The sequence below is a fragment of the Silurus meridionalis genome, chromosome 19 (assembly GCF_014805685.1).
Source record: "Silurus meridionalis isolate SWU-2019-XX chromosome 19, ASM1480568v1, whole genome shotgun sequence".
Lineage (NCBI taxonomy): Eukaryota > Metazoa > Chordata > Actinopteri > Siluriformes > Siluridae > Silurus > Silurus meridionalis.
The window spans coordinates 36,145-51,144 of record NC_060902.1 but is presented as its reverse complement, the minus strand read 5'-3'; the positions used below and the strand labels follow the sequence as shown (position 1 = coordinate 51,144).

At 45.0% G+C, this 15,000-nt stretch overlaps 1 protein-coding gene across 1 annotated transcript in view; it reads right to left on the bottom strand.

Annotated features, from left to right (window-relative positions):
- The window catches only part of nckap1l (NCK associated protein 1 like), a 35,442-nt gene that overhangs the window by 12,633 nt on the left and 7,809 nt on the right, over window positions 1–15,000 (bottom strand). Inside the window, exons 9-17 of the mRNA XM_046875071.1 lie at window positions 12,642–12,798; window positions 5,834–5,890; window positions 5,661–5,757; window positions 5,453–5,562; window positions 5,015–5,147; window positions 4,405–4,486; window positions 4,254–4,312; window positions 1,647–1,792; window positions 1–11 (exon numbers count right to left, since the gene is read on the bottom strand). The exon at window positions 1–11 is cut by the window's left edge and continues 122 nt beyond it. Of these exons, the coding sequence (XP_046731027.1) occupies window positions 1–11; window positions 1,647–1,792; window positions 4,254–4,312; window positions 4,405–4,486; window positions 5,015–5,147; window positions 5,453–5,562; window positions 5,661–5,757; window positions 5,834–5,890; window positions 12,642–12,798 (852 nt within the window). The remainder of the gene's footprint in view (window positions 12–1,646; window positions 1,793–4,253; window positions 4,313–4,404; window positions 4,487–5,014; window positions 5,148–5,452; window positions 5,563–5,660; window positions 5,758–5,833; window positions 5,891–12,641; window positions 12,799–15,000) is intronic.

The following is a 15,000-nucleotide window of genomic DNA, read 5'->3' as shown; positions in this document are numbered from 1 at the left end:
GCGGGTGAAACCTAAAACACACACACACAAACACACACAAACACACACACACACACTTACACATCTCTTTAGGACACATACAGTGAGGAAAATAAGTATTTGAACACCCTGCTATTTTGCAAGTTCTCCCACTGAGAAATCATGGAGGGGTCTGAAATTGTCATCGTAGGTGCATGTCCATTGTGAGAGACATGATCTAAAAAAAAAAAATCCAGTATTAATATTTGGTACAGTAGCCTTTGTTTGCAATTACAGAGGTCAAACGTTTCCTGTAGTTTTTCACCAGGTTTGCACACACTGCAGGAGGGATTTTGGCCCACTCCTCCACACAGATCTTCTCTAGATCAGTCAGGTTTCTGGCCTGTCACTGAGAAACACAGAGTTTGAGCTCCCTCCAAAGATTCTCTATTGGGTTTAGGTCTGGAGACTGGCTAGGCCACGCCAGAACCTTGATATGCTTCTTACAGACCCACTCCTTGGTTATCCTGGCTGTGTGCTTCGGGTCATTGTCATGTTGGAAGACCCAGCCTCGACCCATCTTCAATGCTCTAACTGAGGGAAGGAGGTTGTTCCCCAAAATCTGCAATACATGGCCCCGGTCATCCTCTCCTTAATACAGTGCAGTCGCCTGTCCCATGTGCAGAAAACACCCCAAAGCATGATGCTACCACCCCATGCTTCACAGTAGGGATGGTGTTCTTGGATGGTACTCATCATTCTTCTTCCTCCAAACACGCTTAGTGGAATTATGACCCAAAAGTTCTATTTTGGTCTCATCTGACCACATGACTTTCTCCCATGACTCCTCTGGTTCATCCAAATGGTCATTGGCAAACTTAAGACGTGCCTGGACATGTGCTGGTTTAAGCAGGGGAACCTTCCGTGCCATGCATGATTTCAAACCATGACGCCTTAGTGTATTACCAACAGTAACCTTGGAAACGGTGGTCCCAGCTCTTTTCAGGTCATTGACCAGCTCCTCCTGTGTAGTTCTGGGCTGATTTCTCACCTTCCTTAGGATCATTGAGACCCCACGAGGTGAGATCTTGCATGGAGCCCCAGTCCGAGGGAGATTGACAGTCATGTTTAGCTTCTTCCATTTTCTAATGATTGCTCCAACAGTGGACCTTTTTCACCAAGCTGCTTGGCAATTTCCCGTAGCCCTTTCCAGCCTTGTGGAGGTGTACAATTTTGTCTCTAGTGTCTTTGGACAGCTCTTTGGTCTTGGCCATGTTAGTAATTGGATTCTTACTGATTGTATGGGGTGGACAGGTGTCTTTATGCAGCTAACGACCTCAAACAGGTGCATCTAATTTAGGATAATAAATGTAGTGGAGGTGGACATTTTAAAGGCAGACTAACAGGTCTTTGAGGGTCAGAATTCTAGCTGATAGACAGGTGTTCAAATACTTATTTGCAGCTGTATCATACAAATAAATAGTTTAAAAATCATATATTGTGATTTCTGTATTTTTTTTTTTAGATTATGTCTCTCACAATGGACATGGACCTACGATGACAATTTCAGACCCCTCCATGATTTCGAAGTGGGACACCTTGCAAAATAGCAGGGTGTTCAAATACTTATTTTCCTCACTGTATGTTAATATATTTGAGGGTGTTTGTGTGTGTTTGTTTGTGTGTACCCAAGTATGGATAAATCAGCTGTCTCAGTGAGAAGTTCATCCAGGTCATCCATCATTCGAGTGTGAAACTGCGTCATGTTCATGATTTTAGCGAGATCACTGTAATCCTTCAGGGCTAAAGGGGCTTTAGACACACTTGTGTATGCCTAATCGCACACACACACACACACACACACACACACACACACACACACACACACACACACAGTGTGTTAAAACAGTGTTCAGTGGTGTGTGATGATGGTGTGTGGTGGTTTGTGATGGTGTGTGATGGTGGTGTGTGGTGGTGTGTGATGGTGGTGTGTGGTGGTGGTGTGTCACGTTGGTGTGTGATGGTGGTGTGTGGTGGTGGTGTGTGATGGTGCTGTGTGGTGGTGTGCGATGGTGGTGTGCGATGGTGGTGTGTCACGGTGGTGTGTGATGGTGCTGTGTGGTGGTGTGTGATGGTGGTGTGTGATGGTGGTGTGTGGTGGTTTGTGGTGGTGTATGATGGTGGTTTGTGATGGTGGTGTGTCACGGTGGTGTGTGATGGTGCTATGTGATGGTGTGTGATGGTGGTGTGTGGTGGTTTGTGGTGGTGTATGATGGTGGTTTGTGATGGTTTGTGACGGTGGTGGTTTGTGGTGGTGTATGATGGTGGTGTGTGATGGTGTGTAACGGTGGTGTGTGATGGTGTGGTGGTGTGTGACGGTGGTGTATCATTGTGGTGTGTAATGGTGTGTGGTGGTGTGTGATGGTGTGTGGTGGTGTGTGACGGTGCTGTGTGGTGGTGTGTGACGGTGCTGTGTGGTGGTGTGATGGTGGTGTGTGATGGTGTGGTGGTGTGTGATGGTGGTGTGTGGTGGTGTGTAATGGTGCTGTGTGGTGGTGTGTGATGGTGGTGTGTGGTGGTTTGTGGTGGTGTATGATGGTGGTTTGTGATGGTTTGTGACGATGGTGGTTTGTGGTGGTGTATGATGGTGGTGTGTGACGGTGCTGTGTGATGGTGGTGTGTGGTGGTGTGTGATGGTGGTGTGTGGTGGTGGTGTTATGTTGTGTGTGACGGTGGTGTGTGATAGTGGTGTTTGACAGTGGTGTGTGACGGTGGTGTGTGAGGGTGGTGTGTGATGGTGTGGGATGGTGGTGTGTGATGGTGGTGTGTCACGGTGGTGTGTGATGGTGCTGTGTGGTGGTGTGTGTGGTGGTGTGATGGTGTATGATGGTGGTTTGTGATGGTTTGTGACGGTGGTGGTTTGTGGTGGTGTGTGACGGTGGTGTGATGGTGGTGCGTGGTGGTGTGTGATGGTGGTGTGTGGTGGTGTATGATGGTGGTGTGTGGTGGTTTGTGGTGGTTTGTGGTGGTGTGTGATGGTGGGGTGTGATGGTGGTGTGTGATGATGGTGTGTGGTGGTTTGTGGGGATGTGTGATGGTGGTGTGGTGGTGTGAGACGGTGGTGTGTGATGGTGGTGTGTGATGGTGGAGTGTTATGGTGTGTGGTGGTGTGGTGGTGGTGTGTGATGGTGGTTTGTGACGATGGTGTGTGACAATGGTGTGTGATGTGTGGTGGTGTGATGGTGTGTGATGTGTGTGATGGTGGTGTGTGGTGGTGTGATGTGTGGTGGTGTATGATGGTGGTGTGTAATGGTGGTGTGTGATGGTGTGTGACGGTGGTGTGTGATGATGGTGTGTGGTGGTGTGATGGTGGTGTGTAATGGTGTGTGGTGGTGTATGATGGTGGTGTGATGGTGTGGTGGTGTGTGACGATGGTGTGTGATGGTGGTGTGACGGTGGTGTGTGATGATGGTGTGTGGTGGTGTGACGGTGGTGTGTGAGGGTGGTGTGTGATGGTGTGGGATGGTGGTGTGTGATGGTGGTGTGTGATGGTGGTGGTGTGTCATGGTGGTGTCATGGTGGTGTGTGGTGGTGTGTCATGGTGGTGTCATGGTGGTGTGTGATGGTGTGTGGTGGTATGTGACGGTGGTGTGTAATGGTGGTGTGTGACGGTGGTATGTGACGATGGTGTGTGATTGTGTGATGGTGGTGTGTGATAGCTGTGTGTGACGATGGTGTGTGATGGTGTGTGGTGGTGTGACGGTGGTGTGTGACGGTGGTGTGTGATGTGTGTGGTGGTGTGTGATGGTGTGTGGTGGTATGTGACGGTGGTGTGTAATGGTGGTGTGTGACGGTGGTGTGTGATAGCTGTGTGTGACGATGGTGTGTGATTGTGTGATGGTGGTGGTGTGTGATAGCTGTGTGTGACGATGGTGTGTGATGGTGTGTGGTGGTGTGGTGGTGTGACGGTGGTGTGATGGTGGTGGTGGTGGTGTGTGATGGTGTGTGGTGGTGTGACGGTGGTGTGATGGTGTGTGATGGTGTGTGGTGGTGTGATGGTGGTGTGTGATAGCTGTGTGTGACGATGGTGTGTGGTGGTGTGTGATGGTGTGTGATGGTGGTGTGTGGCGGTGGTGTGTGATGGTGTGTGGTAGTGTGTGACGGTGGTGTGATGGTGTGTGACGGTGGTGTGTCATGGTGGTGTGTGATAGTGTGTGGTGGTGTGTAACGGAGGTGTGTGATGGTGTGTGGTAGTGTGTGACGGTGGTGTGTAATGGTGGTGTGTGTTCATGTACCTGTAATCGTAACCAGTCAAGTCTCAGAGCTTTAAAGTCCAGTTCATCTCCACACTCCACTGCAGCGAAACATTTAGAGATAATATAATAAACACTGGGAATGTTAATATTGAAATAATAAAGAATGTAAATGTAAAGGGATAAAAGTTACACTGTTTGAGTGTGAGTGCGCTCAGATCAGACACGAACGACGTCATGAGCACCGACTCCTCTTCAGGACACACAACAATGTTCTAAAAATCATAAACATTTCTTTTAACCAGGTTTACATTTCAGCTTTAATTTTTTATAATTGAGTCACAGAAAGAGTGATAAGAAAAAAACTGCCTGAAACCAGAAGTGGAAGAACCTTGAGAGGAACCAGATTCAAAAGAGAATCCATCCCCATTTGTGGTGACACTATACAGCACGGCTATAGATTCTGACCTTCTGCCGGGCTCTGTTTAAGGGTTTGATGATCACCTGAACCGTTCTTGACTTTCACCACAGACTCTGACTCTAGGTTTGGATTTGTTTGCAAGGTTTTTAAAATTAAATTGTGAACTGCACCTGCACAAGTTCTATTTATCTGACACTAAAATCTTCAGTCTGAATCTTAGGGTCAATTAAGTCTGAAGAATCCAACTAAAGTTAACTAAGGTGTAACAAATAAGACTGGGACATCGGGTGAAACCTTCCACAGTCATCATTAATGTAGAAGTGTGCTCCATCCACAGCATCAATCAGCAACTGAGCATTCTTTATATTCTACACATTAATACCTGTATAGTGTCCTTGAGCGCGAGAGCATCGAAGCGAGAGAGATACTGCAGGTGATAACGCTGAACCACCGAGTTATAGCGCTGAAGTAGAGCACGAAGCCTCTCCATGTAGAACAGCAGCTCCGCTACATGCCTGCAGGAGACACACACACACACACACACACACACACACACACACACACACACACACACACTCATCATGTTCATTAACTAGTTGTACATTAACTAGTCAATCAACTAGTTCTATTCTACACTGCTGTGTTCTGCATATTTTGTGAAAATAATTCTGATTCACATTATGTAGATTAAATTGATTAAAAAAATTATGCTTGTGTCTTCCACACATTTGTAATTAGTAATAATTAAAATAAATTAATAGAATATAAATGTTTTGGTATGAAATGTTTAAATGGTTTGTTACTGCAGTCTCACACTCACGTGTCAGTGTAATCCTCAGGAGATTTTGTTTTGGGGACGTTTTCGTGATGACGCACCAACCAGCAGATTTCATCACGTGAAAAGGCCAAGGCCATAAACACAAACAACACCTGAAAGAAAAAAGAGGAAGAAACCAACACCGAATTCATATGAGAGGAAGAAAAGATTTCACACTGAAAAGAAAAGAAAGTTGATGTGATCTTTCTACCTTCGGTCCAAGAAGAGCAGGCTGATCCTCCAGCACCTTGGTCAGCTCCTTCAGAGCATTTCTCAGGTAATGTCTTTTCTCCCGATGAATTGCTCCACTGTACAGAGTAACACACAACCCACTATTTATTATATTCACCCATCAGGACATCAACACATCCGTCTGTTACTTACCAGTTCACCGTTGCGTTTTCTTTAGACTCTTTAATATCAGCAACTCGTTTACTGTAACTACAGAGAGAAAAACACATCACACTGTTTACTGATCACAACATAAAAACACTTTACTGATACTGAGAGCTCATGTGTGTGTAAGAGCCCTGGTGTGTGTGTAGGAGCCCTGGTGTGTGTAGGAGCCTTGGTGTGTGTAAGAGCCCCGGTGAGTGTAGGAGCCCCGGTGAGTGTAGGAGCCCCGGTGAGTGTAGGAGCCCTGGTGTGTGTAGGAGCCCCGGTGTGTGTAGGAGCCCCGGTGTGTGTAGGAGCCCCGGTGAGTGTAGGAGCCCCGGTGAGTGTAAGAGCCCCGGTGTGTGTAAGAGCACCGGTGTGTGTAGGAGCCCCAGTGTGTGTAGGAGCCCATGTGAGAGCCAGTGTGAGAGCCCTTATGAGAGCACATGTGAGAGTCTGTGTGAGAACCTAAGTTGGAGGTCCTGGGACTCAGCCTGCCGCTGTGTCAATGGATCTCTAACTTCCTGACAGACAGACCACAAGCCAAATGGGTGGGAAAACACACCTCATCCACCCTCACCCTCAGCACTGGAGCTATCCAGGGTTGTGTTCTGAGCCCCCTGCTGTACTCACTGCACACATAAGACTGTGTGGCCACTTCCAACTCCAGTTTGCTGATGACACTGATGTGGTGGGCCTTATCGCCAACAACAACGAGATGGCCTACCTACAGGAGGTTAAAATCCTGGAGAGATGCTGCCAGGAGAACAACCTTCTCCTGAACATCAGCAAGACTAAGGGTAGTCTAAGGGTAGCAAGACTAAGACTTTAAATTTTTTATAGTTCGTTTTTTCTCACTTTTTTCGCTTTAAAATATCAAAATATCGTTTTGATTTCCTGCATCCTTCACTTTCCGTTGGCTCCGTCTCGACTATTTTGCTGTCGGAAGAGCGCTTTTTCCCTGTCTGAGGGTTTGAAAGCAGTGAGTGAAGGATATTCACCAGAACTACAAACAAACACTACAGTAATCACATTAAGGTACGTAATTTCTCTATTATGGCGAACATCCAGTTCACTCAGTGTGTGAAGTGTGACATGTTTAGTCAGTCTTTCTCCGTTGTTAGCGATAATTTTATCTGTGAGAAGTGTAAGCTAGTTTGCTCTTTGACGGAGAAGATCTTAGCATTAGAGGAGCGCATCCAGAGTCTAGAGAGAAGTAGTGAGTGTGAGAGCAGTCCAAGTTCTGCAGGGAAAGTCTGGATGCCCTAGGTGAAGGTACTATTCCCCGACTCCGGCATTAGAGCCCTCGCAGCGGGCGAATGGGTGACGACTCGGCATACTCGCAAAGCCAAAGCTAACGCTAAGGCTCGCCCACGGAGCACCATTCCTCTCCGCTTGGCGTGTCCAACAGGTTTGCTCTCCTCAGTGAAGCACCCGCTGAGAAACCTGAAAGAGCTCTGGTTTTAGGAGACTCCATTCTGAGGCACGTGAAACTAGCTAGACCTTTAGGGGCACCAGCAGCACAGGTTATGTGTATACCGGGAGCCAGGGCGCCGGACATAGCAGGTCAGCTTAGATTCTTAGGAAAGCACAGGTTCTCTAAGATAGTTTTTCACACAGGAGCTAATGATATACGCCGACAGTCAGAGGTTACTAAGAGTAACATTATAGAGGTGTGTAAATTAGCGAAGGCAATGTCCGATGCTGTAGTATGCTCTGGCCCCATCCCAATGCGACGTGGCGATGTAGCCTACAGCAGGTTATGGTCGCTGAACTGCTGGATGTCCGAGTGGTGCTCCAAAACAATGTGGGCTTCATTAATAATTGGAGCATTTTTGAGGGCAAGGCTGGCCTGTTAGGGCGGGACGGTGTCCATCCCACCCGGGAAGGTGCTGCTCTCATTTCTTGTAGTATAGGTCATAGTCTCAGAACAGCACTAGTTAACAAGTGACTGTCTAGAGCCAAGGCCAGGAGCAGACAGACAGGCTAAACCGACCGCCTGCTAGCTGCACAGAGTCGCCACTCAGGATCCACCATATTGAGACTGTGTCTGTCCCCCGAGCAAAACCAAAATATAGGAACTATCAGAAAGTCTGTTTAAGTAACCTGATTAACATTAAATTAAATAGGACTGAACGCACAGCCAGCACCTCTGATCTAAAAATAGGATTGTTGAATATTAGATCTCTCACGCCAAAAGCGCTGACTATAAACGAAATTATTACCGACCAGGAGTTTAATATAATGTGTTTGACAGAAACGTGGATTAAATCGAATGAATATGTAGCATTAAATGAGGCGAGTCCTCCTGGGTATAGTTACATACACCAACCCCGTCTAAATGGCAGAGGAGGCGGAGTAGCAGCTATTTATAATAATAATCTAAACGTCACACAAAAGACTAAACACAAATGTAAAACATTTGAAGTTCTTTACACCAACATAAAATATTCAGTGTCTGAAAGCAGGTCAAGTCAGTTAATTCCACTAATTATTATTTATAGACCCCAGGGCCCTACTCTGATTTTCTGATAGAATTTGCAGATTTCATTACAAATCTAGCTACTTCTTTAGACAAAGCATTAATTGTTGGAGACTTTAATATTCATTTTGATAATCAGGAAGACTCCTTAAGAGCAGCAGTTGTGTCCATTCTAGATTCAGTCGGAATTAATCAGAATGTTATAGGACCCACTCATAGTGGTGGACACACTCTCGACTTGTTGTTAACATTTGGATTAAAAATAAAAAACTTAGTCATAATTCCACAGTCTGAAGCTATTTCAGACCATTATCTAATCTCGTTTAAAATTTGCCTTAGTCATTGCATTTCTACCTCACCACGTTACCGTGTTAAGCGTACTTTCACGTCAGCTACAGCAGCGCGTTTATTAATAATCTTCCGATATTACGATATTAGATAGATCTCCGTCAGACCCGCAGAGCTCGACTGGGCCACTGAACATCTAGAAACAACGTTACGTTACACTCTAGATGATGTAGCTCCCTTAAGACCAAAATGATCAGGAGAAAAATTAGCACAGTGGTATAATGATCATACGCGCACCTTAAAACAGACCACTCGAAAACTAGAGCGTAAATGGCGTCAAACAAAATTAACAGTATTTCAAATAGCATGGAAGGAGAGCCTCCTAAATTATAGAAAATCTCTTAGTGCTGCCAGATCAGCATATTTCTCCACCCTCATAGAAAATAACAAGCATAATCCTAGATTTTTATTCAGCACGGTAGCAAAATTAACAGGGAATAAAAGCACTGCGCTAACATGCACACCATCAATAGGTAGTAATGATTTCATGAACTTTTTTAATAATAAAATTGAAAACATCAGGCAAGAAATCCAGACGGTTAATATAAATCCAAATTATTTTACAAGTAACCCTGTAGACAGCAGTGTCATTATAGCAGACAATCAATTACAAAGCTTCACTCCTATTCATGAGAGTGACTTAATTTCATTAATCTCCTCATCAAAATCATCAACCTGTATTCTCGATCCCTTGCCTACTAGTTTCTTTAAACAGATAGCTCCAGAGGTAATCAAACCTGTTTTAAAAATAATTAACTCTTCCATTAGCACTGGTTATGTACCGAAATCCTTCAAACTGGCAGTTATCCACCCCCTTATTAAGAAACCTGACCTTGACCCATGTCAGTTGTCCAACTACAGACCGATATCAAATCTCCCCTTTATATCCAAAATTTTAGAAAAGGTTGTAGCACAGCAGTTATGCTCACATCTGCTTATGAATAACATTTTGAAATGTATCAGTCAGGATTTCGGCCTCATCATAGCACAGAGACGGCGCTAGTTAAGGTGGTAAATGACCTGTTATTGGCCTCTGATCAGGGTTTTGTCTCCTTACTTGTTTTGCTCGACCTTAGTGCAGCTTTTGACACCATTGATCACACTATACTGCTTGCTAGACTTGAGAATGTTGTAGGAATAAAGGAACAGCTCTCTCTTGGCTCAGGTCTTATTTGACTGATCGCTATCAGTTTGTGGATGTAAATGGTGAGTTCTCCACGCTCTATGAGGTAAAGTTTGGTGTTCCTCAAGGATCTGTCTTAGGCCCACTGCTTTTCTCTTTATATATGCTGCCTCTTGGTGAAATTATTCATAAACATGGGATTCGCTTCCATTGCTATGCTGATGACACACAGCTGTATATTTCAGCAAAGCCAGATGAGAGATCAGCTTAACAATGTTGAGAAGTGTGTAAAGGACATTAGACAGTGGATGCTTAATAACTTTCTTCTGCTCAACTCAGATAAGACGGAAGTACTTTTACTAGGACCACATGCAGCTAGAAGTAAACTTTCCGATTACGTAGCATCTCTGGATGGTGTTTCTGTTTCAGCATGTACGGCTGTCAAAGACCTTGGTGTGATTATTGACCCGAGTCTTTCCTTTGAGTCTCACGTGAATAATATCACCAGAATCGCCTTCTTTCACCTTAGAAATATTGCTAAGATTAGAAATATGATGTCGTTACAGGATGCAGAAAAACTGGTTCATGCTTTTGTTACTTCTAGATTAGACTACTGTAACGCTTTACTGTCTGGGTGTGCGAGTAAGTGCATAAATAAGCTTCAGTTAGTCCAGAATGCAGCAGCAAGGGTCCTCACTAGATCTAGGAAATATGACCACATCACCCCTGTTTTAATCAGTCTACACTGGCTCCCAATCAAATCTCGCATTGATTATAAAATATTACTACTGACGATAAAGCACTCAATGGTCTCGCACCGCAGTATCTGAGTGAACTTCTGTACCAGTATGATCCTCCACGCCTACTTAGATCAAAAGGTGCTGGCTATCTGTTGGTTCCTCAAATAATGAAGACTACAGCAGGGGGCAGATCTTTCTCTTATAAAGCCCCACAGTTATGGAACAGCCTTCCAATCAGTGTTCGGGACTCAGACACAGTCTCAGTGTTCAAGTCGAGGTTGAAAACGTATTTATTTAGTCAAGCCTTTTATCAGTAGATTTCTCTTAGGTAAAGGCACAGATCTGGAGGGAACATGGATATAGAGTGTTTGGTGAACTGGTATATTTGTATGCTGTCGCCCCTCACATTCACACGCTCACTCAGGTTTGTTGACGGTGGTGTGGTGGGTCGCCTCATCCCAGAGATCCCTCATGTCTGTGTTACCTTCTGGTTCTCCCTTTTAGTTATGCTGCCATAGCGAGTCTTGCCGGAGTCCAAACTGCACAGTGACATTAACTTTCATACACCAATAGTTACACTTAATAATCCATATCCTTCTCTTCCCGTCACCCTCTCTCTCTCTCTCTCTCTCTCTCTCTCTCTCTCTCTCTTTCGGTCGAGTTAAACATGCTCCTGAGGCTCCAGTGACCAGTGTTCCTGCCCCTCTCCTCCTTGGATCTTCACACTTCTGTGCAGCTCGGGACGGTCTCTTAATTCCGGAGTAGAACGGGTGCTTTGAGGACGGATTGGACTGTAGTTGGTGTCGGCGGTCTGCTGCACTGACTCGGGAGTGCAGTTTGCTTCTGATCATCATCACTGTACCCCACAACATTGTATATCTGCTTCAAATGGACATTTGGTGCAACCCAGATGAGGATGGGTTCCTCTTGAGTCTGGTTCCTCTCAAGGTTTCTTCCTTATGCCATCTCGGGGAGTTTTTCCTTGCCACAGTTGCTCATCAGGGACAAACATACTTACAAAGAACATATTTATGTTTAATCACCACATTATCTGTGTAAAGCTGCTTTGAGACAATGTTCATTGTTAAAAGCGCTATACAAATAAAAATGAATTGAACTGAATTGACTAAGGGTAGTCTAAGGGTAGCAAGATTAAGGGTGATAGTGGACTTAAGCACGAAGCAGGAGCGGTCATACCAACTGCTAAACATCAACAGGACCTCAGTGGAGAGAGTGGACAGTTTCCGGTACCTAGGTGTTCACATCACACAGGACCTGTCTTGGTCCTGTCACACCAACACCCTGGTGAAGAAGCCCAGCAGCATCCGCGTCACTTTACACCACACCACAATACACAGGGTCACTTTATACCACACCACACACGGTCACTTTATACCACACCACACCACACTGCACACGGTCACTTTATACCACACCACACCACACCGCACACGGTCACTTTATACCACACCACACTGCACACGGTCACTTTATACCACACCACACCGCACACGTTCATTTTATACCACACCGCACCACACAACGGTCACTTTATACCACACCACAATACACAGGGTCACTTTATACCACACCACACACGGTCACTTTATACCACACCACACCACACCACACCGCACACGGTCACTTTATACCACACCACACCGCACAGGGTCACTTTATACCACACCACACCGGACACGGTCACTTTATACCACACCACACACGCTCACTTTATACCACACCACACCGCACACGTTCACTTTATACCACACCGCACACGGTCACTTTATACCACACCACACCACACACGTTCACTTTATACCACACCACACAGCACACCTTCACTTTATACCACACCACACTGCATGTCACTGCATGTCGTACTCTGTATGTATGTGTATGTGACACAAAAAAAAAAAAAAAAAAGAACCCATGTGAAAGTCTGTGTGAGAGCCTGTGTGAGAGCCCCGGTGTCTCGGAGCCCGTGTGAGAGACTGTGTGAGAGCATGTGTAAGCACCAGCCATCATTTGTGTTTATTCTTTGCTGATTATCAAATAGCAGAAAACTTTAAAAAAGCCAGACATGAACCAGATCTCCTAAAACATTCAGCTAAATTTTCTCACCCTTTAATGGAGTCGAAGTGTTCCTCAGACACTTTATGGATGTTGATGACTTCGTCTCGGATGAGTGTGATGTAAAAACCGCTGCGTAAAGCCATTTTCCACAAATCCAGAGACACAGCATTCGCAGCCAGACTGCTGTGGCACAACAGAAATCCCACTAAAAACACACAAACACACAGAAACACACACACACACACACACACACACACACACACACACACACACACACACACACACACACACATTATCACTGATCACAGTTCACCCCATGCACCGTCATTTACACAGAAGGTCAACTTTAAAAATAAAATGATATCTCACACACTCACACACACACCTGCATGCACTCACATGCACATGCACACACACTCACATACACACACATACATATAAACACACACACACACACACACACACACACACACACACACTCATATTCACACACACACACTCATATTCACACACAATCAGGCACACATGCACGCACAAACAAACACATACACTCACACACAGACACACTCACAAATACACACTCACATACACACATGTGCTCTCACACACACACACACACACACACACACCACACACACACACACAAACACACACACACACACACACACACACACAAACACACACACACACACACACACACTGATATATTTCACTTGTTTATTTCTTTTCATTGTGATGAATTTGACTTGCAGGTGATAAAAACCCCAAATTCAGTATCAGAAAATGAGAATATTGTGAAAAGGTTGAATATTGGAGACTCGAGGTGTCTCACTCTAATCAGCTCATTAACTCCAAACACCTGCTCAGGTTTCCTGAGCCTTTAAATTGTGTCTCAGTCTGGTTCAGGCTCAACAACCATGGGGAAGACTGCTGACTCGACAGTTGTGTTAAAGACGATCATTGACACCCTGCACATGGAGGGTGAGTCACAAAAGGTCATCACTTAAGAAGCTGCTGTTCTTAGACTGCTGGATCTAAGCACATTCATGGAAAGTTGAATGGAAGGAAAAAATGTGGTAGAAAAAGGTGAAAAGAAGCTCATTCCAGAATTTGGGGGGATTCACAAAGAGTGGACTGCAGCTGGTGTCAGTGCTTCAAGAGCCTCCACACACAGACCATTCTCCACTGATCATCGATGGATCCTCGGTGGAGATCGTAAAGAGCACCAAATTCCTTGGTGTTCATCTGGTGGAGAGATTCACTTGGTTGCTTAACACCAGCTCCATCAGCAAGAAAGCCCAGCAGCATCTCTACTTCCTGAGAAGGCAAAGGATTGTGAGGACTGTGTGACTGATCTGTACAACCGGGACTTAAACACGCACTCATACTTATTTCAGACATCCATGTCTTCAGCACCACCCATATTATATTACCTAATTATTACCGTATTTTCCGGACTATAAGCCGCTACTTTTTTCCCATGCTTTGAACTCCACGGCTTAAACAACGAAGCGGCTAATTTATGGATTTTTCCTGGGTTTTTTCCGGTTTCATTAGCTTCCAGCCAAAAAACTGAGCACCAAAACATTAGACTAATGAAATTGCCGAACGGGTTCAGGTGAACCAATGAAACTCTTTATATTAAATCAGATGCGCTCCCACTGAATCGGGCCGCACCACATCATAAATATGGATGATGTTCCTCTGACGTTTGACCTGCCGCTCACTCGGACTGTCTACAGGAAATGTGAATCATTCGTCACGCTGAAAACAACCGGGCATGAAAACACAAAATTCACCTGTGTTCTGAGCTGCACGGCATCGGGAGAAAAGATTCACCAATGGTGATTTTTAAACGCACGACGATGCCAAAAGATAAACTCCCGAGAGAAATAGTTGTGAAAGGAAGGAGGAAGAACAATGAACAGTGAACAATGACTTTCTTGGTCGGCTACTGTTTAGATACAAGCCGTTGTAACGTGTTGAGTCTGGGTGAAGGGAGAGCTCACTAACTCCATTTGCAACAGAAATCATATAAGCACAGACAGGTTTCCAAAACTCGTGCTTTTTTATTTTTCTTGGCAACAGCGTTACGGGTTAGTCAAAGAAACTTAGAAATCAGCATCAGAAAATTATAAGGACATATTCCTTGGCCTTGCACACACGCAGTAATACCGGGAAAATGCAGCAGCAGGCCATTCCCAAAATGCTGCTCTGCTCTTAAAAAAGCCACAACATTTTTCACCCGTAACACCGTGTAACAGACACTGTCTTTCATTAAAGCCTGTGTAAATTCATTAATTTCAGTGTAGAAACCTACCGGCTTATAGACAGGTGCGGCTTATTTATGTTAAAAAAAAAAAACTTTGTAAAATTCAGTGGCTTATATATGGGTGCACTTAATAGT